The sequence below is a fragment of the Durotheca rogersii genome (genome assembly GCF_024521655.1).
Source record: "Durotheca rogersii strain YMJ 92031201 chromosome Unknown GGS23scaffold_15, whole genome shotgun sequence".
NCBI lineage: Eukaryota > Fungi > Ascomycota > Sordariomycetes > Xylariales > Xylariaceae > Durotheca > Durotheca rogersii.
In genome coordinates this window covers 382559-405207 of record NW_026251246.1, presented here as the reverse complement: position 1 = coordinate 405207, position 22649 = coordinate 382559, and the positions used below count along the sequence as shown (strand labels likewise).

Sequence of the window (22649 nt, the reverse complement as noted above, 5' to 3'; positions counted from 1 at the left end):
ACTTTCACCCCCACTGACTCGCTCTCATTATTCACCCGGCCATCCATCCCATCCTTCCATTCATCTACCCTTTGCCCAGGTTTGCGGGTTGCTTGCGTGCACCACAGCCATTTTCATTACGCTCGATTTTTCTCGCCAATATCTCTCCGTGCGTCTACGAAGCTCTCGTCTCACCCAGCCCGCCAGCCAGCGGCTGCGACGATCCGGGCAGTAGGTATTCGCACTCCTCGCATCTTAATACGTGCCAACCTCCCACCATCAATTCCCGCTACAGGCAATACGGCACGGAAAGCTGCAGCGGCGTCCATCGCAAACAGGCCTCTGTCCACCCGTCGATCTTCCCTCCTCGCGCGACACGACAACAGGTATCTACTGCTGTCACGGCGTAGTGACGAACAAATCATCGCATAGCCCCGTATCGAACCAGCAAACGCACCGGGGGGACAGTAAAGGATTGAGGGAAAGGGAAAGGAACCCCGCGCACTTGTCCTGACCTGCCCTGCTTACCCTCGCTCACGCTTACAAGTACGAGCACGAGCTTCCCCGTGCTTAACAATCGGGTTTGATAGACCATCCGCCATCGCACCCGAATCGACCGACCGACTCCCCGCCGCACGATCGTAACATGTCATTTGGACCGCAGGTCATCATGCCGAGTGCCTTTCATTTCGAGGCCCCTAACGGCGGCTCCTCCCTCACTGGTGTACACCCGGGCATGTTTCGACCGCCCATCTCGCCCTCCGCCTCCAGTTCGGGATACCTTGGACGATCGATAGACAGTAGTAATGCATATGCCGACCCGTCAGCGCCAGGACCGACCGCGAAGAGGAAACGCCCTCCGGCCCACAACTGGACCGGGTTCGGCATCGGTGCCTCGGCACAGGATCATCAACGATCCGACTTTAGCGGCGATGGACAAATGGGGGGCATAGGAGGAGGGGCAGAACACCGATATGTCCTCGCCGGCCACATCGAGACGCTGAACGGCTTCGCCCCGACCGACCCCAAGGACGCGATGGACGATAGTTTCTACTCTGACGTCGACTACCGGAAAGCCCTGGGCTCGAAGCGCCCACACCACGAGACAGAGTCGATACGCCTCAACGCCGACGGTGCGGACCCGACGCTTCCCGCCTCACAGACTAATAATAACAACAGCGGCTGGGGATCGTTCGCCCTGAGCACTCTCGGCGGGGTGGTTGGGAAGGTGTGGGAGTTCTGCAAGACCGGCGCGTTCCGCGGGTTTTACGCCGGCGGTGGGAAGGGCTTCGACATAGCAAATGGGGCCGCGACAGGAGCAACGCCGTCTCAGCTGCCGGCCGGCCAGGTCTGGTATAACGAGCACGATGTACCCACGCTACCACCGCTTGAATCAGGCGCGACGACGACCAGTACGGGGTTTCCGCAGTCGGATTTGTACTATCACGATACCGACTCGGCCCCGGCCACTTCCTCGTTCGGCTACCAGCAGAGGACCGCAATGGAAGAAGAAGGGTCCACAACACCACCGCCGGCGGCGAAGCGACGGCAGATCAGCCGGGAGTGGAACACGGGGACAACGACGCCCGGCGACGAGCTAAACCGAAACTGGGTCGTGGTGGAGGAGCCCGCACCCGCGGCACCCGCGGCACGCCGGAGACGGCAGGGCAGCGGCGCCTCCCGCGCGACGATGGCTTCACCGGATGTCTCAGTGCTACGGCGCCGCATCGTCGGGCGCCCCGCGTTCCCGCGGTACCACGCGTCGTCGTCGTCATCGTCGTCGTTGGGGCGAGGTGCCTCATCCATCAGCCACGCAGGCGCGGCAGGTCTGTCGACACGCGAGCCCGCAAGCTTCGCATCTCCTCGACCCCAGTCGCCCAGCGTCGGCGCACCGCACTACGGGCAGTACGGGGCGGGGGCAGCATCCCCGGCCTCGGTCTCGACGCCGGCCAGCCGCATCCCCGTGCCCAGCGGCCGTCCGCAGACGCCGGCCGCGTTCTCGCCGCGCCTGTCGATCGGCGGCGGCTCGCACTCGCACCACAAGGCGTCGCAGCTGCAGCCGTCGCTGATCCCGAGCCCGAGCGCCGGGGGACCGCACTACTCGTCGCCGTTCGGGTCGCCGGCATCGAAGCCGGGGTTCGGCCCCGGGCACCGGCGCAACCACAGCGGCGCGTCGGCGGCGTCGGGGCGGCTCCTGCCGCGGCCGCGGGACGCCGAGCCCGCGAGCGGCAGCCCCTTCGAACACACCGGCGCCGGCATCGCCGCTGCGAACAATACCACCGCCAGCAACACCAACAGCCCGCGCCTCGACGCTGAGGCCCGCACCCTCGCGGCGCGCCGCGCGCGCGCCGAGATGGAGGCCGACATCCGCATGAACGACTTCAACGCGCGCATCCGCGACATGATCCGCCAGGGCCGCGAGGCGCTCGGCACGACGGTTGAGGTCGAGCTCGACATGGAGGACGTGGACGCGGACGAAGGCGGGGTAGGAGCCGCAGGAGGGAGCCGCAGGGGCCGAGGCGGCGTGGATATTTGGGAGGACGAGTGAGAAGGTGATCGGAGAGGACGGCGAGCTATTCGCCACGCGCGCTGCTGCCCGTCGGTCGTCACCGCGGGCGCCGCGGTGCCCTCGCTGCTGCCGCCGGGAACGCCGGGCAGCTGCCTGACCTGGCTCGGTCTGAGATGTAAAAAGACGCGTCTTGAGAAATGCATGTTTTTCTTGTTCCCGCCTGCCTGCCCGCCTGCCCGCCTGCTTGCTCCCTCACTGCTTTCAGCGGGTGGCCGGGATCGGCACGGCTTGTCCGCAGGCCGACGCTTTAGGGATTGGGCCCTCGGGCCCTCTCCCGACGATGCTACGGCTGCGCTAGTACGCTTTCCGGGAACCAGGACGGACGCGTTGGGGCGAGGTACAGGTGCTGCTTGTATATATAGTTGTGATGACGCCCCGCGACGAGGTGCTGACTAGGTAGTGTCTTACGTGATTGACGAAATGAATAAGTCTTTTTGCACTTCCGTCTACGGTTTTGGGATTGATGTGTTTTTATTTCTAGGGGGGTTCGGTCGTTGCGGTTCTTCGGGAGTTGCCCTTGATAATGAGAAGTTGCCTTGTAAGATACATTAGGAAGGACTTCATATGACCCTGTATTCTCTTTGCTTCGTCTGCATATGTCTATATATACGTTATGTTGGTTATGATTATGGATATTCGGATTTAGACTGTTAGCCAACGTGGCCAGAGTCATTCGCGCTAGTGTTATGGGAATGCCTCTTTTAAAGTCGCGTTCTTGTGTAGAACTAGAGCCTGTTGTCGTTGAAGTAATGGTGCTTTACGTTTCAAAGTTAGTGATTAGTTCGGTTGACAAGTCGAGTTTGGAACAGCTCTCAGCGTAATGAGTCTTCGTTATTTCTATACCATGCCCCTTTCCCCCTTCGCTACTCTTCTGGAAGTTGCTGTCAATAGGTGGAAGAGGGATTTATCGGGTGACATTCGCCAGGACCTGTTCGAAAGCTTAATGATGAGTGATCAAGCATCGACTACTAAAGAGAAGAGAAAAGTGCGGCGCCTGAGGTAACGGCCGTTGGAACAACCCTCCAACACATATACCCACAACCTTAAAGGGCCTCATCTGATTAAGGGGCAGCGCAGCTCTAACAGGGTCCGTCTTCATACGATCTCCACTCTCGCCAGCACTTCATAGAAGCGCGCCTATAGGAATATTCTTTCCTTAAGACACAACCAATCCGGGTCCTGGTCTTTGTACCCCTGACAGGGACGGAAGAGAATTTACAATAGGAACAATATTTTTTAAAGGTTACGATTCCCCACGAGTGTAGTCCATAATGGGCCTCGGAGCTACTATTTAGAACATGTTACTCGTGATGCTAACTTGAAGACAAAATATGAAGTTGCATTCTGTAGTCTGGGTCATCGGGACCTTGCAGGACATCGTGTCCGGGTATGCCAACCCTGAAGCTTGCTCGGGTACTTGCGTTAATGCGCATGACCCGTCCGTCATCCGGCGATCTGACGGGACGTACTTCCGCTTCTCGACCGGCGGCAAGATAGCCGTCCATACCGCGCCGGATATCATGGGCCCGTGGACGTACAAAGGCGCGGTGCTCCCGTCAGGCTCCTCGATAGACCTCGACGGGAACCAAGATCTCTGGGTAAGTATTAAGCCACCAAGTTAGCGATATCTTGTGCTACCATCGAAAGCTCTTTAACTGATCCCCGGCCTCTGAAGTAGGCACCGGAAGTGGCTTTAGTGGGGAGCGCGTACTACTTGTACTATTCTGTTAGCACGTTCGGCGTGCAAAACTCTGCCATCGGCGTTGCAACGTCGTCTACCATGGACGTAGGGAGTTGGAAGGACTTGGGATCCACCGGGATCAGATCGTCGCCCGGGAAGCCGTACAACGCGATAGATCCGAGCCTTATCATCGCCGACGGGACGTACCTGCTCACCTTCGGCAGCTTCTGGAAGGACATCCACCAAGTTCCTCTGAAGAACCCGCCCAAGACGGTAGCCAGCGGCGCCAGCGCGTACCAACTCGCCTACGATCCCGCCACCACGGCCGAGGAGGGTGCCTGCGTGTTCAAGCGCGGGAGCTACTACTACCTCTTCTACAGCAAGGGACAGTGCTGCGGATACGATGCTAACAGGCCGCCAGCCGGTGGCGAGTACAAAATTCTGGTCTGCCGCTCTACCTCCGCAACTGGGGGCTTCGTGGACGCCCGCGGCAACGCTTGCAGCAGCGGCGGCGGGACCGTAGTTCTCGAGTCGCACGGATACGTGTACGGGCCGGGGGGGCAGGGCGTCTACGATGACCCTAACTATGGGCCTGTAAGTCTCTCTCTGCCGAAATTCCTCTTCCTCCCCGCTCGTGTCACTTATGCTGCCGTTTGCAGATTCTCTACTATCACTACGTCGATACGAGAGTCGGGTACGCAGACGGCCAGAAGCGGTTCAGGTGGAACACTATCAGCTTCTCCAGCGGCTGGCCTGTGGTCTGAAAAGGTGAAGTAAGCGTTATTGGTAGATTCGTTTCTTCCGTGCTTCTTCCGTGTTTCTAGGCTGGATTAGCTGTTTGGGTGATGGCGGCTTTTCTGAATGAGACATGTGTTAAAGGGACTACTCGGAAAGGATCCGGTTTCCTAAACACTCGATATGTGTTGCGAACAGGAATACAAGTAAAGTATTGCCACCAATATCAAAGTCCCCCCGAGGATTTCATGCCCACTGGATGTAATCCCTTCGAACATGAGCGGGGTGTAATATCCCCTTTAATTCCGGCGCAGCCGCCCCTTTTCCACGAGTCCGTCTCAGCTGTCCGCCGCCTCCTGGGCCACCGCCTTAGCTGCGGCTACCATCTTGGGCACCCACTCATTCGCGTACTGGCTGTCGGCGAAATTGAGCACATCGTCCACCTCCGAGCCATCCGGGCTCAGCGTCACGACCCAGATATACTCATTCTGGTACAGGCCCACGGTCGTTTCGGAGTGCGACTTGAGATGCATCACGACCTTCCGGCTGACCTCGTCGACTAGGGGGTCTTCCCCGCTCACCAGCTGGAGCTGGAAAGTCCGCGTAATGCGCCCAATCAGCCCGACGAACGCGACGCATTCGGCCTGGGATTGTGGCACCATTTTCACCTTCGCCGGCGCCGTCCGGAACGTGAAATTGGGGCTGAAGTGGCGCACGACCGATTCCGGGGTCCACTCGTTAACGGAGTCGATGAAGGCCCCCGCGGTCTGTAGGAGCCGCTCGCGAGTTGGCGCCATGATGATTCTGGATAGTAGCTAGCTTTTGGCGTAGGATTATATTCTTAGCGTGATGTCCTTTCTCTCTCTCTCTGCAGCCGATAACCGGGTGTGTGCTGTGTATTATATAGTCTTAATTGTAGAGATCCGGGCCCCGTAGACCTTCACCGTGTGCCCCGAACACCCATCCCAACCTCCTCGGCGCGACGTAGGTGTCACCTATACGTCCGTAAGACGACGTGCGGGACCGTTAACACTGACGGCCATGTCAATTGAGTTCACCAAGTTTTCTTCCTTGGTTACACGGATTCGTCACTACATCCTGCTCAAATCGCTGATAGTTGAGGTCGCGTATACGTCGATCTCATAGATTCATCAGCAGTATAAAACATTGGCGGGATTTTGCTTACTGTTTCTATCTTGACTTAGAGATATTATTGGACTGGCGGCTTATTTGGTTGTTTGGTCGAGTAATGATGCTTATCCTTGGCTGTTGGCGGCAGAGACATAGAGGGAAATCCCTGCCATCTTACTGCTTCGAAGAAACCTACACCGTAATTATAGACACCCAAATTTCCTCCGTATGAATAGAGGCCGCTGGGAGACATATTTGGTAAAGGAGTTGTGTAGATATATAAGTAATACACTTGCCGTCTAATATCTAATATTACATAAGTACGGGGATATAGTCTGTTCATAAACATCTACTGGTAGCAGCAATGCCCAAAACGGGCATCGGAAAGAGAGCCGGAAATATTCGACGCGCCCACCATCACAATTTCACTCGCCTGGAAACCTCCTTCTCGGCTCTCTCCGAGTTCACCATCTCCGGTACCAGCTCCCCAACGTGCCTTGCTCCCGCCAGCGCCATGTTCGTCTCGACTTCGGTTCTCAAGATCTGCACTAAGCGGCGCAGGCCTTTATCGCCATAGCCGGCACACATAGAATACAGCACTGGCCGGCCGATGCCCACCGCCGTGGCCCCTAAGGCGATGGCCTTGATAACGTCTGTGCCTCGGCGAACACCACCGTCTACGAATACTTGGAACTTGGTGCGGACTTCTGGCGATAGCAGGTGTGGCGCGTGTCGGCGGATCTCCAATAACGTGAGGATCGGCGCCTGGGCCGTGTCTTGGGAACGACCGCCGTGATTGGATAGGACAATGCCATCTACACCTCTGCCGTATGCAAGAACCGCGTCCTCCACTGTCTGGACGCCCTTCAGTACCAAGGCAAGCCTCGTTGTCTCTCGAATCCACCCGAGGTCATCCCACGACAGTAAAGGATTTAGCAGACCTCGCGAGGATACCTTAGCGACCCCTCCCGAGGTGGGCGATATCGTGTCCTCTCCGGCCGCAGCCCTGACGCGGTCGTCACGTTCACGCTTCCCCAATACCGGTGTATCGACAGTCAAGAATATTGCCGCGGCCCCAAGTGCTTCCACGTTGCGGATGAGCGCCTTCGTACGCTCCCTATTGCGGCCCGTGTACAGCTGAAAAAACAACCGTTGATCTGAAACAGACCGCGCTTTGAACACGGCTTCGCGCGGAGCGCTCGTGGGCATACAATAGATGAGATTCTCCTTGCCGGAGACGGCGGCGATTATCTGCTCGGCATCTCGGTGGGCATATTTCCCCATGCCGGTCGGACTAAAATAGACGGGCAACGAGGACTGACAGCCGAGTATAGTGGTGCTTGCAGAAACGGGTTCCACTGGCCGGAGGACTCGGGGCCTCATGGTCATCTTACGAAAGATTCGAAAAGCGTCGCTGATACTGAATTCGTCGTCCGCCCCAGAGGAATAATATGCCCAGCCTGCAGACGTAAGGTACTTCTTGGCAACCGCTTCGAAGTCCGCGAGGCTAACGATAGCGTTCAGCGGAGGATAAGGAAATCCATCCTGGCCCTCGACAGTGTCTTCTGAAGATTGCCGCCGCGGTAGCGTTGAGATGTCCACGTTTCCAAGGTAGCTTTCCGGAGGTAGCGTCTCTTCAACCAGACCCCGGTCGTGAACCTCATCGTACGACTCGGTGGCATCTTGGCCGGCACATTTGAGAATAGCTCCCGCGCCGCCCGGGTGCTCATCTACGAAGCCTGAGAAGAGCATCTTTAAGCTTAGTTCGGCCACGTCTGTCAAGAAAGAAGAAACATACATACCAGTTACATCCCACACCTTGCCATAGATCACGACCCAGCACGAGTCCTTCCCACGGTGCTTGGAGACCTCTTCCGCGCGTATAACGGCCATGCTGATGCGTCATTGATCTGCCGTGGAGTTCTAGCTTGCGAGGAGCCTGAAATAGGCTTAAATCAACAGACCCTCAAATCGTGCTATCGGCGAGGAAGCCTGGGGTTAGGTCTTAGCTTCACCAAGAGCGTTGGGGGACATCAACACTGGACGGCCCCAGAACGACCCCAGAATAACCCCAGAATAGCCCCGGACCAGACAGCTTCCTGTCAAGGTGTCCCCCCACCGTGTTGGAGGCCCATCGCCCCACTGACCCAAACCAGGATCGCATCCACGCGAGGGGAGAGCGTGATCAATGAACGACCTAGGCGAGGAACGGCGGCTGCAGTAATTTTGACACCCGGTTAGCGTGTGGGGTGATACGATATTTCAGGACGAGAAATCTTGTCTTGGACTGACCCCCACGAGAAGCCTAGCTAGGAGAGAAGCAATAGACCGTTCTTGGTGAGGCGTAAGGGGACGGAGGCAGATACGCAGCGTTTCGGGTCTAGTCGCTGGCGCGTCTTTACGTCGCTTTTAAGATATATTTTTTTTGATCTGCGCGACGGCAAGATCGAGAACTTCTTCGCCTCAGTCCGCAACGCCTTCCTGAAGGCCGGCCTCACGCAGAGACCCCGCAACAGCCTACGCGCTGCCCACGCCACGATGGACGAGAAGAGAGAAGCCAACTCGGACCAGCTCGAGACGGTCGGGCCGAAGCGCGACCGTGTCCTCGACAGCGTCTCCGTGCCGCCCAATCTCGCGGCTCTGTCGAAGGCCGACTACGACAAGCTCGGCCGCCGGGCGACGCTCAAGATGGACCTGATCATCATGCCGATCGTGGTTATCATGTACGTCATGAACTACCTCGATCGCCAGAACATCGCCAGCGCCAAGCTCGCCAACATCGAGGCGGACTTGAACCTGTCGCCCGTCCAGTATCAGACCGCAGTCAGCATCCTGTTCTGCAGCTACAGTATGTCCTAGCCAACCCCCGCACGTTGCGTCGTCGCGGGTCCGAAGAAATGGAATTGACCAGTGTCTCGCAGTCCTCTTCCAGGTGCCCTCCAACATGATAGCCGGCCGGATCAAGTGGCCCGGCCTCTACATCTGCGCCAGCATGACCGTCTGGGGAGGCGTTTCGGCCGTCATGGCTGTTGTGAACAATTTCGCAGGCCTCATCGTTGCCCGGATTTTCCTCGGAGGCGTCGAGGCGGTGTTCTTCCCCGGGACTTTGTACTTCCTTTCTATGTTCTACAACCGCAAGCAATTCGCCCTCCGGACCGCGATCCTCTTCAGCGGCTCGCAACTCGGAAATGCCTTCGGCACCTTGTTCGCCCTCGCCGTCATGAACTTGGATGGAGTAGGCGGCCTTGCGGGTTGGCGATGGGTATGTCTCCCCCCCCCCCCCCTTTCTACCTACCGCTCTTTCTTTCCTATGTCGGCCGCTCTCGTTCTGTGCTAACACGACCCAAGCTTTTCCTCGTCGAGGGTGTAATCACTACCGGTCTCGCGTTGTTATTCGCTCTTATCCTCCCGAACTCGAACCAGAAGGTCATCGGTCTCTCTAAGACCGAGACCGAGTGGGTGCAATGGAACTATATCTCGGATATGGGCCAGAAAGACGACTCTCACGAGACGTCTTCTTGGGCAGGTTTCATGATGGCCATCAAGGACCCCAAGACATGGTTATTTACCGGCATCTTATATTGTGTCAGTAAAACCGACCCCATCTCCCTCGCATCAGCGTGGATGCAGCTTTCTGACACATCTTTCTTATAGACATATATCGACGGCGCCGTAGCGAACTTCTTCCCCAGTGTTGTTGGCGGCCTCGGGTACGACCGAAATACGACTTACCTCCTATCGGCGCCTCCCTTTATTCTCTGCGTTATCTGCATGCTTGCCAACGGTTTCCATTCGGACCGCACGCAGGAGCGCTTTTTCCACATCGTCGGGACTCTGTCGGTGACGCTCGTCGCCAATATCATCGCCGTCGCGACCACCAACACCGCCGCACGCTACGTAGCTATGATGCTGCTGCCCGCGTCCTTCTACGCGTCGGCCATCGTGACGCTGTCCTGGATCACGGGCTCGCTCTCGCAGCCGGCGGTCAAGCGCGCCACCGCCATCGGCCTCATCAACTCCATCTGCAACACGCCCAATATCTGGTGCAGCTACCTGTACTACGGGCCCCCCACCTACCTGACGGCTTTCATCGTCAATCTCGCAGCCACGGTCCTGGCCATCGCCTTCGCCGTCGCCACGCGCGTCTACCTCCGCCGCCAGAACGGCAAGCTTGATCGCGGCGAGGACAGCGGCCCGCACGGTCCGACGCCTGCTCAGGTCGTGGCTGGTTTCAGGTTCATGCTGTGAGGCGGATGGCACACGAGCGTCATCCGTCGAAACACAATCTTCTAGTCTTCTCGGTAGATAATTCGCCTGTAAGACAGCTGTGGGTCAGGCTGAGACGTTGGCAAACGAAGTCTCTTTCTTCGTCACTTCGTTACGTCTATAACTTTCTGCTATACATACTAGTTTTAGATTTAACCGTCTGCGACCTATTGATAAAACCGTGATGGCAATGCGAGATACACCGAGTTCACTTAGGATCGCTTACTATGCTTTGCCTCGGTGAATGAAGCCGCCAGTAAACACATTTGCAACGTGTAACCGGTAGGTGTGTGATTACACATGAGATACTATCAGTTCCTGTTCTCCGAATCGGCCCTTCATAATCCTCGTGTCACGGTTTATTACGGCATTGTAAGCAAGGATCTGCTCAGCAACAACTCGAGACCTGCGGATTTGTGACAAGTCCTAATCGATCTCTCACGATCTTGAATCTCATCCAAGCATCTCCGTCCGTGTTCTTCTAGCTAAGAAACCACCGGTCGCTCGGCCTACAGGGACAATGTTCTAATAGGGAAGAAGAAGGCATCCCGGTATACGGTACCGACGTGGCATTATGGGATCATGATGGGATCATTATGGTATACATGCAGGCATGTGTTTTCGGACTACTTCTGAATACCTGACATATTAACAACCGAAGGAACGCAGATCCTGGCCCCGGTCCTCCGCAGACGTGCCGCCGACGCGACGTCTTTAGAAAGCGGAGTAACCATGTCGAGCGAGTGGGTTTGGAGTAAGTTAAGTGGCCACGCGAGTTGGAGCCAACTCGCCGGATGACGGGATCCTGTTCTATGGGGGTCAGAACAGAACCCCTTGCGTGGGGGAGGCGGAGACAGCAAGACATGTGACCCCGTCGTGGGTCAGAAAGCCCGAGACCAGCCAGGCCAACAGGCCGAGCGTCTTAGCTCCAATACGTATGTGAGCATCCCCTCGTAACGGCGGTAAGGCAGGCTTAGTCTTGAGGTCTGACTAATCACTAATATCATGCAAATTCTTGGTTTGCCTACCTCGATGTTTTCAGTTCGTCTATCCCGTTTCCTCGCTGCTTGGTAAAAGGGAGCAAGAAAGAAGGCCGTCTTGAGTATCTAGATTTACTTTTTTTTCTCTATTTTTGTATTCGAATAGTACAAGATGCCGAAGATTCAGTCCATCATCCACTACCGCGTCAAGCCTCGCTGGCTGATGGTCAAGGTTGTCGACGAAAATGGACAGTACGGCTGGGGTGAGGCAACTCTAGAAGGCCACGACCTCGCGGTTGAGGGCTGCCTAAATGAGATGATTCCCAGGCTTATCGGTAGAGAGGCAAAGTAGGTTCTCCGTTTGATTCCGGACTCTATGACGTCCGGGGGTGAAGGATCCGGTGGAAGAATGAGCCACAACTCTGCCTTGTCTTCTTTCCAGTAATCCATCTACCAAACATTAACGTGGGTGCTTTAGCGAAATCGAGAATATCTGGCAAACGTTTTGGAGGCATGGATTCTACCGCGGCGGCCCCGTCTTCATGTCGGCCATGTCTGGAATCGACATTGCACTGTGGGATCTCAAGGGTATGGGGCTAGCGTCGTCACGTAACCGTGGAATTCTGGCGTGGTCTACTAACACTGATGTCTTCAGGACGGAATTTAAAGGTTCCCGTTTATGAGCTCCTGGGAGGCAAGGTCCGTACCAAGGTCCAGGTCTACTGCTGGATTGGTGGCGATCGGCCGTCTGATGTTGAAGCGGCAGCGTAAGTCACATTCAGCGGGGGTGAGGTGCTCGCCAACTTCTTGGTCTGACGTTTATCTAGGAAGAAGCGGATTGCTCAGGGCCTCAAATGCGTCAAGATGAACGCGACAGAGGATACCAACTGGATCGATTCCCCAGCCGTCCTCGATGCCACTGTCGAGCGGCTTCGTCAAGTCAAGGCCCTCGGGCTCGATGCCGGCCTCGACTTCCACGGCCGTCTCCACAAAGGAATGGCCAAGCAGCTTGCCAAAGCTCTCGAGCCGCACAGGCCGCTATTCATCGAGGAGCCTCTCCTGTGCGAGCACCCCGAAGCCATCAACAAGCTCTCCGAGCAGACGACGATCCCAATCGCCTTCGGAGAGCGCCTGTTCACGAGATGGGACGTTAAGCGCTTCTTAGAGGACGCTAGCGTCGACATTCTCCAGCCTGATATCGCGCACGCCGGGGGCATCTCAGAAACAAGGAGGATCGCCTCAATGGCCGAGGCCTACGACGTTGCCATCGCACCCCATTGCCCTCTCGGACCGGTGGCATTTGCTGCGAGCGTGCAGATAGGACTCGCCACGCCGAACTTTTCCATCCTCGAGATGAGCTTGGGAATGCACTACAATACCGAGGCCGGCGACATCGACCTACTGACGTACTTGAAGAACCCGGAGGTGTTCGACATAGAGGACGGCTACGTTAAGGCCCCATCAGGGTACGGGCTCGGGATCGAGATTGATGAAGAGCTGGTGAGGAAGATGTCGAAAGAGACCGAGCCGTGGCAATGTAAGGCTTTCCACGGACCGGACGGCAGCGTCAGGGAGTGGTAAAATGGAAGAGTAGATAGTCGAAACAGTGTACACACCATTTATTAGAGACACATATTAACATCTTGTCACATAGCAGTTGAGCCAGCCACATATGCCTACATACCGCATAGCGTAATGCAGGCGTCTACGCTTTACACGACACATCTTCTTTAATAACTACCGACATCGCTATTTTTGTCACAGGAATTTCCGAGAGTTGATTTCCAAGACTCGTCCTCCTGTGAAGCCATTTTCGTAAGCCCGAGGAAGAACTGGCTCCCGATGAGGAGCCTGGATATCTACGAGGAGCCTGGATATCTTGAAGTAGACAGTTGAATATCTGTGTAACTTCTTAGTTGTACAGCATCTTGGGAAAGCATTCCGGGGCATAATCATCGAGGCGACGCTTACTATGCTACACTCTCAACTGAGAGATAATAAGCGAAAGCACCTAATCAGCTTGAAGCCATCACAACGGACTTACTACCAGTGCGGAACCTATACGTACGACCCATTATCCACAATAATAGGATAATAGGTGTCTACGACGTTACCGAAAGAGATGCCCGCCGAGCTGAAAGCAGCGAGACCGAGCAACGGTAGATTCAGTGACGAAAAGGGCAAGGAGACGACCCCCACGGATGCTCGTTCCCCATATTGATCCTTGTCTCAATATCCCCGTTCGCCCCCCTAACTATGACTTCAAAAGACGCTATAGTATGGGGTCTCTAGTGGTTCTCCAAGCAACCAGGACCAGGGAAGATATGACAACGCGGGGCAAGAGAGCGGTCAGGCACCCAAGCCGGGCCCTCAATCTTGGCTGTGTGGGGTGATACATGAGAAACATCAAAGAAACTATGCATTGAAATTGAGCTTTCTAATGCTTCATATTACATGATATTAATTGCTAGGACAGTCCCAACTGGAGTATGAGTTATAGGAGTAACGTAACCTAAAGCTAGCTCCTTTCTGGTTTCCATTAGTTAGTGGAACGAGAACACCGAGAGCGATCACCATGTCCTCTGTGCTACTCGGTTTTAAGAGAAGCATACGTCCCTTCTGGTACTTTCGGTTTGGCCTCATGCTCGCTAAGGTTGTAGCAGATAATGAAACAGATAGGTAAGACCCTGTATTGTACACAAGTCCGTATAGATATACCCTGCTATCCTGATGTGCTGCCCTATCTGCCTACGTATCCCATACATCAAGTAACGTCCCACGCGGGGCCCTGCCCATGATCTCGTCGTAACCCTACCGCCCCAGCCAACCGCCGTCGACGGTCAAGAGCTCTCCGGAAACGTAGAGGCTGCCGGCGCCGGCCAGGAACACGGTGGCGCCCTCGAAGTCCTCCGGCTTTCCCCAACGGCCAGCCGGGATCCTGGCGAGGATGCTCGCGGCGCGCTCGGGGTTATTGATCAGGGCCTCGTTCATATCGGTAGCGACGTAGCCGGGGACAATGGCGTTGACGTTAACGCCGTGGGAGGCCCACTCGTTGCTCAGGGCCTTGGTCAGCTGGGCGACGCCGCCCTTGGCCGCGGCGTACGCGGGTACGGTGATGCCGCCTTGGAAGCTGACGAGCGACGCTACGTTAATAACGCTACCGCGGTGGCCGGTCGCCGGGTGCGGCGCCCGCGTCAGCATGTACGCGCCCAGGTCGCGGCACAGCGTCCATACCGCGCGTAGGTTCACCTGCAGCACCTCGTCCCAGTCCCCCATCGGGAACTCGTGCGCCGCGTGCCGCCGCTGGATCCCCGCGCTCGTCACCAGGATGCTGACGTCGTGGCCGTCGCCCAAGATCCGCTTCGAGAGTCCCCCGACCGCCTCTTGGCTCGCCAGGTCCGCTGTGTATACGTGCGCCTTGCGGCCGAACGCTTCGATGCTGCGCTTCGTCTCCAGGTTGCTCTCGTCTCGCTAGCCAGAGTGTTTAGGGTGCTGCGCGTGCTGGGAATATCGGTGCCGGATGGGCTTGCCTACCTGGATCAGGATGATGTCGGCGCCGGCCTTCGCGAGCGATATCGCCATGGCTTGGCCGATCCCCCGGGTGCCGCCTGTCACGACCGCGACCCGGCCCTGTAGCGAAAACAGCTTCTCTAGATACGCCGCTGCCATGCCTGCGGATGCCCTAGCTGTCGGGATGAGAAGGGGCATCAGCTCGGGATGGTTCAGGGAGGCGAAGATGATGAAGACCCCGTGCCCGACGACAGTGCCGAGACCCAATCCACGATGTCGGATCCCGGCATCCGCGCAAGCGCTTTTGATGTCTTTGAGGGCTCCGCCGCCGGGGTCCCCCTCTTCAAGAATTCGAGGCACACCGATGTGGAGCGCAGCTGATGGTGTGCATCAGTTAGGTAGTTGGTCGAAGGGCACGCCGTGGTTGGACGGAATCCTCACTCCGAATCGAACCATTCCCCTTCTTCTGCACCGCCCGCACGCGGCAGGGAAACGCTAGTAACTCTTCTCTCCACACTCATAGAAACCGTGACGCTCTTCAGTCTAGCTAAGCGACCGGAACTGGTGCGTGACCTATTGCCCCTTTTCGGGACGCGACACCCGGTCTACTGGAAACGTGGGGGACAGGCGTAGCGATGCCTTCATTCTCCACAATCTGGTGGAGTGTGGGGGGTAACATGTGGGTTCCAACAGCTCTGTTTCCGAGGTATTCTACCGAGGTATTTCGTGGGGAATGTTGCGCTCCCAGGCCTGGTGGTCTGTTGATGAAGCGCTTCCCAGTGGACTCTCATGACTGTCCTGCCAAATGCTACCCACCCATCCCCTCCGCGCGACAGTGGAGAGGAGAAGAGAGGGGGCAAAAGAATGGATGAAACCCAGGTGTCACGGGGGAATGCAAAGTTGTTTCCCCTCGCATGCGTGGCACGCCGTCGGTAGGCAGAGGGAGGCTCCTGGTCATCTGGAGACGCAGGCGGCTGCTGCACAGTGAGAAGAGAGTTAAGAGTCGTACGTGTAGTGGTACTGAGTAAGTCTATATTGGGAGTACCCCTAGCTGAGACAAGCCTGGACGAGTTTCTTGTCTCAGTTAGAGAACTTCCCCCCTTTAGGTATGTCGTTCCAGGAGTATTCGCTGGACGAGGGAGGATTACCCGACTAGCCAGATTTTCTTCGTAAAGCAGCAATGAAAATACAACAGGCTAGAGGCTTGCCTTGGTTAGGATTATTACTCTCTACGGGTACCCCGTCGCGGCTCTCTAACCACCAATCCTATCAAATTCTCTCTAAACATAGCCACAATGGCACTATTTCTTACTGTTGCTCATTCTACTAATACCAGTTAAGAAATGTCTCGCCTGTTACTAAATCAGCTTAGTAGCGTGATGTGGTTGTAAGAACTTCCCCAGATGGCTTTACTAGGGTCATTACTCGGCAAAGGGAGAGAAAACCGATCTAGTTTCATAATTGACAATCTAAAATAGTTACTCCATAACTTAACAGATGTTTCTTAGCCCTTCGATGTATTAAAAGTACGCGACTTACGACTCCAGCGTTTTCTCAACTTCGACTAGCTCGGCGAATTTGCTGAGCTGCGCTCTCAACTTGTCCCCTTCTTGAAACTGACATGGCTCCCTCGGCCCCGCCCCGTAACCGTAGTACTCCCGCAAGGCAGCCTTAACGGAGATAAACCCTCCCTGGATGGCTGCCCAATCTCCTCTAGCGACGACGGCTTGCAGGGACCGTGCCTCGCTCAACCTCCCCTGCTCCCAGAGCTCTATAAGTCTCAAGCATGCTCGCGGCGCAATATTGGCTGTGCCGCCGATGATACCGTGACCTCCGACTACGAGAGTCTGAAGTGTAAAGTCGACGCTGCCACCGAAAGTCCGGAACGGATGTACTGAGGCCGTGTCGCCTTTCTGGGTGGTAGCCGCCGCTACACGGGCGAGTTTTCCCGTGTTCCCGCAGGTGAGCTTAACACCGACGATATTGGGGTGCTCGGCGAGGGCGATGATGACGTCTGAGGATAGATCCAGGCCGCTACAGGCTCCGGGGAAGTTGTAAATTAGGATGGGTATGGGGCTAGCACTCGCGACGGCGCGGAAGTGCTTTGATATCAACTCGGTAGAGAGAAGACTGCCATAGTATGCTGGTGGAAGGACAAGGGCATAGTTGCCACCGGAAGCGGCTGCTTCCCGACAGAGCTGGATAGTCTCTCGCGTAGACTGAGCTCCGCAGCCGACAATGAGAGGCAGTTCTGACTTCCCGGCGGCGTCTAAGGCGGCACGTGTTGTGCGGTTGATAAGCTGTCGTTCAGCATGATCAAGATGTACGGCCTCGCCGTTTGAACCGTGCGTGACGAGCCCCGTAACGCCCGCCCTGGCTAGTCGAGTAGCGTGGGACGCGGTTGTTTCTACATCGACGGTATCATCGTCTTTGAAGAAGGCGACCGTTGGCACGTAGATACCTGGGGCGAGAGGTGGTCTCAAAGCACCGTTGGCAGATGCGTTAACCCCATTGCTATGGGGGGCAGAATCGACAGACGGAGCCATGGCGGGTTTATGATGTGAAAAAGTCTCGGATTTCCGGTAAAACGAAGACTCCAAGAGCATGGCCCGGGCCATACGAACTTATTAGTCTTGAGCCTTGAGTTGGCACGCATCGCTAGGGCCGAAGTCCTCGGGATAACGTTGCCTCCCTAGGTTCGAACTATCCTCCTCGTAGCCAAGGCCGGTTGCAAGGTGTGGGACGCCCTTGACAAAGAACGATCTCACCCCCACGTATATCCATTTTAACCTAGGCGCTTGACATCTTACGAGACTAGGATCACGTTGGAAGGGGTTGGTCGAAGCTATACTTGTATGTATAATGGGAAGAAAGAGGGCCACAGTTAGCGAGGCTACCCCCGGGTCAGCCAACTGCCATTTAGTTAAAAAGTGCATGTCGATTATAACGCGCCCTATACAATCCACCTGTTCCCGATGACTCTCTCATATTGTGTATTTAGTTATGTGGATCTGTTAATGCTGCTTTTGCCCCCCGACACTTGTCGCTTCTTCAGCAGGACTAACTCGCCATGCAGGCTCTGCTTGACACGAATCGCCATGAAGTAAATAGGGTGTTAATACCAACCATCTGCTCAACCTCACTATTATACAGGCGATGTAACGTAAACGTCCAACATGCTGCATGTGCACATCCACACGTCAAGGAGGTGCGGAGTCAATGTACCCAGGCCGTGCTAGGTTGCTCATGAATCAACTTAGTTCGCCAAGTAAATATCACCAACTGGCACTTGACCCTCTAGTTACGTGGGGGGAGAGGGAGGGGTTCCGAATAGCTCCATTTCGTTGGGGGGAGGGAAGGGGACAGGTGACAGGGGATTCTTCAACCTGTACAATATCATCGTAAGACGAGCCAGCCCTGGTGCATCATTGCCAAGGGTTAGGAGGACACCGATCTCGTTAACCAAGAACAATTCTTACAATGGCTTTTAAATGCCAAGATCATAATATTGACGTTCTCCTCTACGGACTAGGGGCGTAAGTAAACCCTTGAAAAAAAACAGAAGGCAAAAGTCCGCAGCCGACAGACTTGAACACGCTGACGTGAAGTTTCATTAGCATCGGCTCCTTCTACGCCTTCATTATCAGCAGAGAACCTCGTGTTAGGCTGACCGTAATCGCTCGGTCCAACTACGACGCTGTTAAAGAGAACGGCTTGGAAATAACCAGCCAAAAGCACGGCAACCATGTCGTCCGACCATACAAAGGTTCGGATGAGCAGCGGCAGTCGTCGGGGAAGAGAAATTAACCTGAGGCAGTATTAAGGGACGCCGCCGAGGCAGAGACAACTTTTGACTTCGTCGTTTGTGCCCACAAGGCGATCGACCAGGACGCAACGCCGGCCCAGATCGCACCGGCAGTTGACGAAAAGAAGACAACTGTCGTCATCATCCAGAATGGCGTCGGCAACGAAGAGCCTTTCCGTAACCGGTTCCCCAACCTGACAATTATCTCCTGCGTAGTGAGTGCAGTCGTCTCAACGAGGATTCGAGGAGACCCAAATGCTGACAGAAGCAAATATCGATAGACTTGGACCGGCGCGATTCAGCAAGAACCTGGGAAGGTCACCCAGAGAAACAATGAAGACATGCAGCTCGGCCTGTACCCCAGCGACGCGGCCAATGAGGCCATGGAGAAGGAGAAACTGGCTCGGTTCGCTTCCCTGCTGACGACTGGAAAGACAGTATTCCAAGTAGTCCCCAACGTCCAAGTCCAACGTTGGGAGAAGGTCGTGTGGAACGCCGCCTGGAACTCCCTTACGACGCTCACGCTCTTGGACACGCACGCCTGGCTCTCATCCTCGGCCGAGGCCACCGCGCTCACGCGGCGGCTGATGCACGAGGTGATCGAGGTCGCCAGGAAAAGCGACGTGCCCATCGAGTTCGAGCTAGCAGACCGCCTCATCGACAAGATCTTGGGCATGCCGCCCATCGGGAGCAGCATGCAGACTGACTACAAGGCGGGTAGGCCGATGGAGGTAGATATCATCCTGGGGACTCCGTACAAGAAAGCGAAGAAGCTGGGCATCCCGACGCCCACGCTCGACACTATATATCTGATCCTGACGGCCGTGAATCGCCGGCTTCTCGGGGCGTCGGGCCAGAAGTAGTGGTGAATATATGTGACATCAGCTAGCTACAATGCAGACGGAACCGTCAGATGTATATTAATTCTGAAGCCACTTCTTACCGTCTAATCCCGTATTTTCCGTGCTGTGGTTTCATTGTCACTTTTCCTTTCGCCTCATGTCTTTTGAAGGGGATCGCTGCCACGGTTTAGGCAGTTTCAAGGCCGGGAAATTACTTACGCGTCTATCCGGCGCACGTCATGCTCCCGCACCACCACCTACGATGTCTCGGTGCGCCCCTCACACGTACCGTAGTTGGAGTGGCCGGGGCATCGGGTAGACGAGTGACTCGCATGTCTAACGCCCCTAAGCGAGTTCGGGTGCGAGACATAATACCTACGGAACGACGTAGGTACGTAAGCCGGGGTCTCATATGGGCAGGTTGGGAGGGACCGGTGGCGTTCTCAGAACCAGGTTTTCTTGCACATGTTGGGAGATTCCCCGGGATACCCCGGGATACCCCGCATCACCAGTAAACACGCCACCGGGTTGTGTACCCCGAATACCCCGGAAGCCCCGGACCTCCCATCCATCGCCTACGCGAGCGTTCGACCCCCACCCAACCCCCAACCTCGGCCAGGGCTGGGAGGAAATACACTGGTCCCTCTCACAGGGGGGCCATGGCCGAGTCGACTAGCTACTGCCGGAGCAAGTCGAGAGGAGAATCCAAGACGGCAACCCTGTCACCCTGTCTGGGGCGTTACAGTCGCTCCAATGCCAAGCCCGATGCTCCAGGTTTGGCCAAGACGGTAGTTAAACCTGCTTTGGGCCAGGATTCCGGGTTTTGGGGGAGGGAGAGCGGGGGGCTTGGAGATGGTACGAGTCCCTCCCTGTAATAGAGGTAACAGTAAACCGCGGGTTATTGGGTAGGTAGGTAGTGATGAGATCAATGGATGGTAGCGGTATGTTGGCGGTAGTGATATTCGGGTACGATGGGAGAAGGAGTGATGCCTGCAAACATCCATGACGACGATCACACGAATGGGAGAAGAGTATAAGGAGGCAAAGGCGACACGTAATCAGGATTTTGACTGGCTCGACCGACCCTTTCAACACCTGCCACACGGAAACCTGACCCCGGTGGGCTTTGAACGTCGACGTCGCCGTCATGGAGAATTCCCCCAGGCTCGAGGAGGCCATACGCCAGACACACACTGAGGATACCGAGGCCGATGTCAAGAAGCCACAGGCCGGAGTCGGCGGGGGGGACCTGGCTGCGAACCTCATCGGCGACCAGACCGTCGAGTTGACCGAGGAGGATGTGAGTAATAATCCCGGCGCCGGTTGAGCGCGCTCCTAATACCGCGGATCGCTAACCACGCCCCCGCGGCGCAGAACAAACGCATCCGCCGGAAAACCGACAGGCACATCCTGACCGTGCTCGTCTGGGTGTACTTCCTCCAGATCCTCGACAAGTCCGCGCTCGGCTACGGCGCCATCCTGGGCATGCGCGAGGAGTGCAACCTGACGGGCAACGAGTACTCGATGGTGGGCTCCATCTCGGCGATCGCGCAGCTCGTCTGGCTGCCCTTCTCCTCCTGGCTGATCGTCAGGGTCCCGCACCGCATCCTCATGCCCGCCCTCGTCTTCGGGTGGGGCACCGCCCAGGCCTGCATGGGCGCCTGCAACGACTACGGCGGCCTCCTCGCCACGCGCTTCCTGCTCGGCCTCTTTGAGGCCGCCTGCCTGCCCCTCTTCTCCGTCATCACCTCCCAGTGGTACCGCCGCGCCGAGCAGCCTATCCGCGTCGCCGCCTGGTACGGCACCAACGGCGTCGCCACCATGTTCGCCGCCGCCGTGTCCTACGGCCTCCGCGGCATCGACTCCCCCGTCTCCTCCTGGCGCGTCCTCTTCATCCTCGTCGGCCTCCTCACCGTCGTCACCTCCGTCGTCGTATTCTTCGTTCTCGACAGCGACGTCCCGTCCGCCCGCTTCCTCACCGACCACGAGAAGCTGCAGGCCATCGAGCGCCTCCGCGCGAACCAGACCGGCACCGGGTCCCGCGAGTTCAAGTGGCCCCAGGCCCTCGAGGCCGTCGTCGAGGTCAAGAGCTGGCTGTTCATCGGCATGGCGCTGTGCCTCAACGTCACCGCGGCCGTGACCAACATCTTCGGCCCCATCATCCTCGGCGGCTTCGGCTTCAGCCCCGCGATCGTCTCGCTCATGAACATCCCCTTCGGCGCCGTGCAGCTGCTCGTCATCTTCCCGTCGTCGTACCTCGCGCACCGCTTCCGCGTCAAGTCGCCCTTCCTCCAGGCCGTCTTCGTGCCCGTCCTCGCCGGCACCATCATGCTGTACCTGCTGGAGCCGGGCCGCACGGCGCCGCTGCTCGCCGCCTACTACATGCTGGCCTTCATCTTCGGCGCGAACCCGATCCTCGTGTCCTGGATGATCTCCAACATCGGCGGCACCACCAAGAAGTCCGTCATCATGGCCCTCTACAACATCGGCGTCTCCGCCGGCAACATCGTCGGCCCCCTGCTCTTCAACCAGGACGACGCCCCCCGCTACCGCCCCGGCCTCCAGAAGATCATGACCACCACCTGCGTCCTCTTCGCCATCGTCGGCCTCCAGGTCGTCGCCCTCTTCGTCCTCAACAGGATGCAGGAGCGCCGCCGCGTCCGCAACGGCAAGCCCGCCAAGCTCCACGACGCCAGCATGGAGCACCGCTACACCGCCGCCGCGGGCCGCGACGACGACACCGACTTCCGGCTCGGCGGCGACGCGTTCAAAGACCTGACTGACTCCCAGAACGACGAGTTCGTCTACGTCTATTGACAAACGTGCTGTTTGGGAGGCTGTTGAGCAGACTAGGCCGGCGAAGCCACATGCGCCAAGCTGTACAAATCGAAAGCCGGAGCACGCGCTCTGCTGGTCGTGTAAATATTCAGCTTATTGCGCGCGAGGCTCGCGTAAATCCATCATGCCCATGTATTTATTTTCTATAGATGCAGACGCTTAGTAGCAAGATAATACCAGCATGTTTCAACTGTTGAGTCGCGTTTATAATACCTAGGTGCCGTGTATGGGCACCTAGCCCCAGATGGGTAACGGAATATCTGGTGGCTACTTATGCCACGCAGATGTGAGACGGAAAAAAGCACTCGAAGAG

At 56.7% G+C, this 22649-nt stretch overlaps 10 protein-coding genes across 10 annotated transcripts; 6 read left to right on the top strand and 4 right to left on the bottom strand.

Moving 5' to 3' along the window:
* Positions 1–649: 649 nt before the first annotated feature.
* On the top strand, positions 650–2527 carry GGS23DRAFT_598010 (uncharacterized protein; the record flags this gene model as incomplete). Its single annotated transcript, XM_051518712.1, has 1 exon — positions 650–2527. One exon carries the CDS (start codon positions 650–652, stop codon positions 2525–2527), a length of 1878 nt encoding a protein of 625 aa, XP_051370704.1.
* Positions 2528–3759: 1232 nt separating this feature from the next.
* On the top strand, positions 3760–5330 carry GGS23DRAFT_574045 (glycoside hydrolase family 43 protein). The gene is made up of 3 exons (XM_051516720.1): positions 3760–4146; positions 4227–4823; positions 4889–5330. Exons 1-3 carry the CDS (start codon positions 3880–3882, stop codon positions 4991–4993), a joined length of 969 nt encoding a protein of 322 aa, XP_051370703.1. The 5' UTR covers positions 3760–3879; the 3' UTR covers positions 4994–5330.
* Positions 5303–5761, bottom strand: GGS23DRAFT_598008 (uncharacterized protein; the record flags this gene model as incomplete). The annotated part of the gene is made up of 1 exon (XM_051518711.1): positions 5303–5761. One exon carries the CDS (start codon positions 5759–5761, stop codon positions 5303–5305), a length of 459 nt encoding a protein of 152 aa, XP_051370702.1.
* A 535-nt stretch (positions 5762–6296) lies between these two features.
* On the bottom strand, positions 6297–7919 carry GGS23DRAFT_574043 (glycolate oxidase). The gene has a single exon (XM_051516719.1). The coding sequence runs from the start codon at positions 7893–7895 to the stop codon at positions 6513–6515; it is 1383 nt and encodes a 460-aa protein (XP_051370701.1). The 5' UTR covers positions 7896–7919; the 3' UTR covers positions 6297–6512.
* A 406-nt stretch (positions 7920–8325) lies between these two features.
* On the top strand, positions 8326–11043 carry GGS23DRAFT_121693 (major facilitator superfamily domain-containing protein). Its single transcript, XM_051511090.1, has 4 exons — positions 8326–8943; positions 9017–9357; positions 9444–9680; positions 9750–11043. The coding sequence occupies exons 1-4, from the start codon at positions 8634–8636 to the stop codon at positions 10341–10343; spliced, it is 1482 nt and encodes a 493-aa protein (XP_051370700.1). The 5' UTR covers positions 8326–8633; the 3' UTR covers positions 10344–11043.
* Positions 11044–11296: 253 nt separating this feature from the next.
* On the top strand, positions 11297–13359 carry GGS23DRAFT_574039 (galactonate dehydratase). Its single transcript, XM_051516718.1, has 4 exons — positions 11297–11689; positions 11820–11929; positions 11997–12108; positions 12169–13359. Exons 1-4 carry the CDS (start codon positions 11514–11516, stop codon positions 12920–12922), a joined length of 1152 nt encoding a protein of 383 aa, XP_051370699.1. The 5' UTR covers positions 11297–11513; the 3' UTR covers positions 12923–13359.
* A 425-nt stretch (positions 13360–13784) lies between these two features.
* Positions 13785–15575, bottom strand: GGS23DRAFT_574036 (2-deoxy-D-gluconate 3-dehydrogenase). The gene is made up of 2 exons (XM_051516717.1): positions 14876–15575; positions 13785–14812 (listed from the first exon to the last, which is right to left on the bottom strand). The coding sequence occupies exons 1-2, from the start codon at positions 15047–15049 to the stop codon at positions 14153–14155; spliced, it is 834 nt and encodes a 277-aa protein (XP_051370698.1). The 5' UTR covers positions 15050–15575; the 3' UTR covers positions 13785–14152.
* Positions 15576–16231: 656 nt separating this feature from the next.
* On the bottom strand, positions 16232–17781 carry GGS23DRAFT_574035 (dihydrodipicolinate synthetase). Its single transcript, XM_051516716.1, has one exon. It carries the CDS (start codon positions 17467–17469, stop codon positions 16387–16389), a length of 1083 nt encoding a protein of 360 aa, XP_051370697.1. The 5' UTR covers positions 17470–17781; the 3' UTR covers positions 16232–16386.
* A 442-nt stretch (positions 17782–18223) lies between these two features.
* Positions 18224–20000, top strand: GGS23DRAFT_574034 (2-dehydropantoate 2-reductase). The gene is made up of 4 exons (XM_051516715.1): positions 18224–18387; positions 18469–18617; positions 18669–18871; positions 18938–20000. The coding sequence occupies exons 1-4, from the start codon at positions 18332–18334 to the stop codon at positions 19517–19519; spliced, it is 990 nt and encodes a 329-aa protein (XP_051370696.1). The 5' UTR covers positions 18224–18331; the 3' UTR covers positions 19520–20000.
* Positions 20001–20509: 509 nt separating this feature from the next.
* Positions 20510–22397, top strand: GGS23DRAFT_121581 (major facilitator superfamily domain-containing protein). The gene is made up of 2 exons (XM_051511088.1): positions 20510–20798; positions 20873–22397. The coding sequence occupies exons 1-2, from the start codon at positions 20646–20648 to the stop codon at positions 22313–22315; spliced, it is 1596 nt and encodes a 531-aa protein (XP_051370695.1). The 5' UTR covers positions 20510–20645; the 3' UTR covers positions 22316–22397.
* The last annotated feature ends 252 nt before the right edge of the window (positions 22398–22649 follow it).

Bases quoted from the DNA above. Each gene is read 5' to 3' on its own strand.
- GGS23DRAFT_574045 (XM_051516720.1), top strand. From the start codon at position 3,880: ATGAAGTTGCATTCTGTAGTCTGGGTCATCGGGACCTTGCAGGACATC. The intron at 4,147-4,226 runs GTAAGTATTAAG...CCTCTGAAGTAG, and splicing joins ACGGGAACCAAGATCTCTGG to GCACCGGAAGTGGCTTTAGT. The intron at 4,824-4,888 runs GTAAGTCTCTCT...TGCCGTTTGCAG, and splicing joins ATGACCCTAACTATGGGCCT to ATTCTCTACTATCACTACGT.
- GGS23DRAFT_574043 (XM_051516719.1), bottom strand. From the start codon at position 7,895: ATGTATGTTTCTTCTTTCTTGACAGACGTGGCCGAACTAAGCTTAAAG.
- GGS23DRAFT_121693 (XM_051511090.1), top strand. From the start codon at position 8,634: ATGGACGAGAAGAGAGAAGCCAACTCGGACCAGCTCGAGACGGTCGGG. The intron at 8,944-9,016 runs GTATGTCCTAGC...AGTGTCTCGCAG, and splicing joins CATCCTGTTCTGCAGCTACA to TCCTCTTCCAGGTGCCCTCC. The intron at 9,681-9,749 runs GTCAGTAAAACC...TCTTTCTTATAG, and splicing joins TTACCGGCATCTTATATTGT to ACATATATCGACGGCGCCGT.
- GGS23DRAFT_574039 (XM_051516718.1), top strand. From the start codon at position 11,514: ATGCCGAAGATTCAGTCCATCATCCACTACCGCGTCAAGCCTCGCTGG. The intron at 11,690-11,819 runs GTAGGTTCTCCG...TGGGTGCTTTAG, and splicing joins CTTATCGGTAGAGAGGCAAA to CGAAATCGAGAATATCTGGC. The intron at 11,930-11,996 runs GTATGGGGCTAG...TGATGTCTTCAG, and splicing joins TGCACTGTGGGATCTCAAGG to GACGGAATTTAAAGGTTCCC.
- GGS23DRAFT_574036 (XM_051516717.1), bottom strand. From the start codon at position 15,049: ATGCCCCTTCTCATCCCGACAGCTAGGGCATCCGCAGGCATGGCAGCG. The intron at 14,813-14,875 runs GTAGGCAAGCCC...CACTCTGGCTAG, and splicing joins CCGACATCATCCTGATCCAG to CGAGACGAGAGCAACCTGGA.
- GGS23DRAFT_574035 (XM_051516716.1), bottom strand. From the start codon at position 17,469: ATGGCCCGGGCCATGCTCTTGGAGTCTTCGTTTTACCGGAAATCCGAG.
- GGS23DRAFT_574034 (XM_051516715.1), top strand. From the start codon at position 18,332: ATGGCTTTTAAATGCCAAGATCATAATATTGACGTTCTCCTCTACGGA. The intron at 18,618-18,668 runs GTTCGGATGAGC...AACCTGAGGCAG, and splicing joins TGTCGTCCGACCATACAAAG to TATTAAGGGACGCCGCCGAG. The intron at 18,872-18,937 runs GTGAGTGCAGTC...AAATATCGATAG, and splicing joins TGACAATTATCTCCTGCGTA to ACTTGGACCGGCGCGATTCA.
- GGS23DRAFT_121581 (XM_051511088.1), top strand. From the start codon at position 20,646: ATGGAGAATTCCCCCAGGCTCGAGGAGGCCATACGCCAGACACACACT. The intron at 20,799-20,872 runs GTGAGTAATAAT...CCCGCGGCGCAG, and splicing joins TCGAGTTGACCGAGGAGGAT to AACAAACGCATCCGCCGGAA.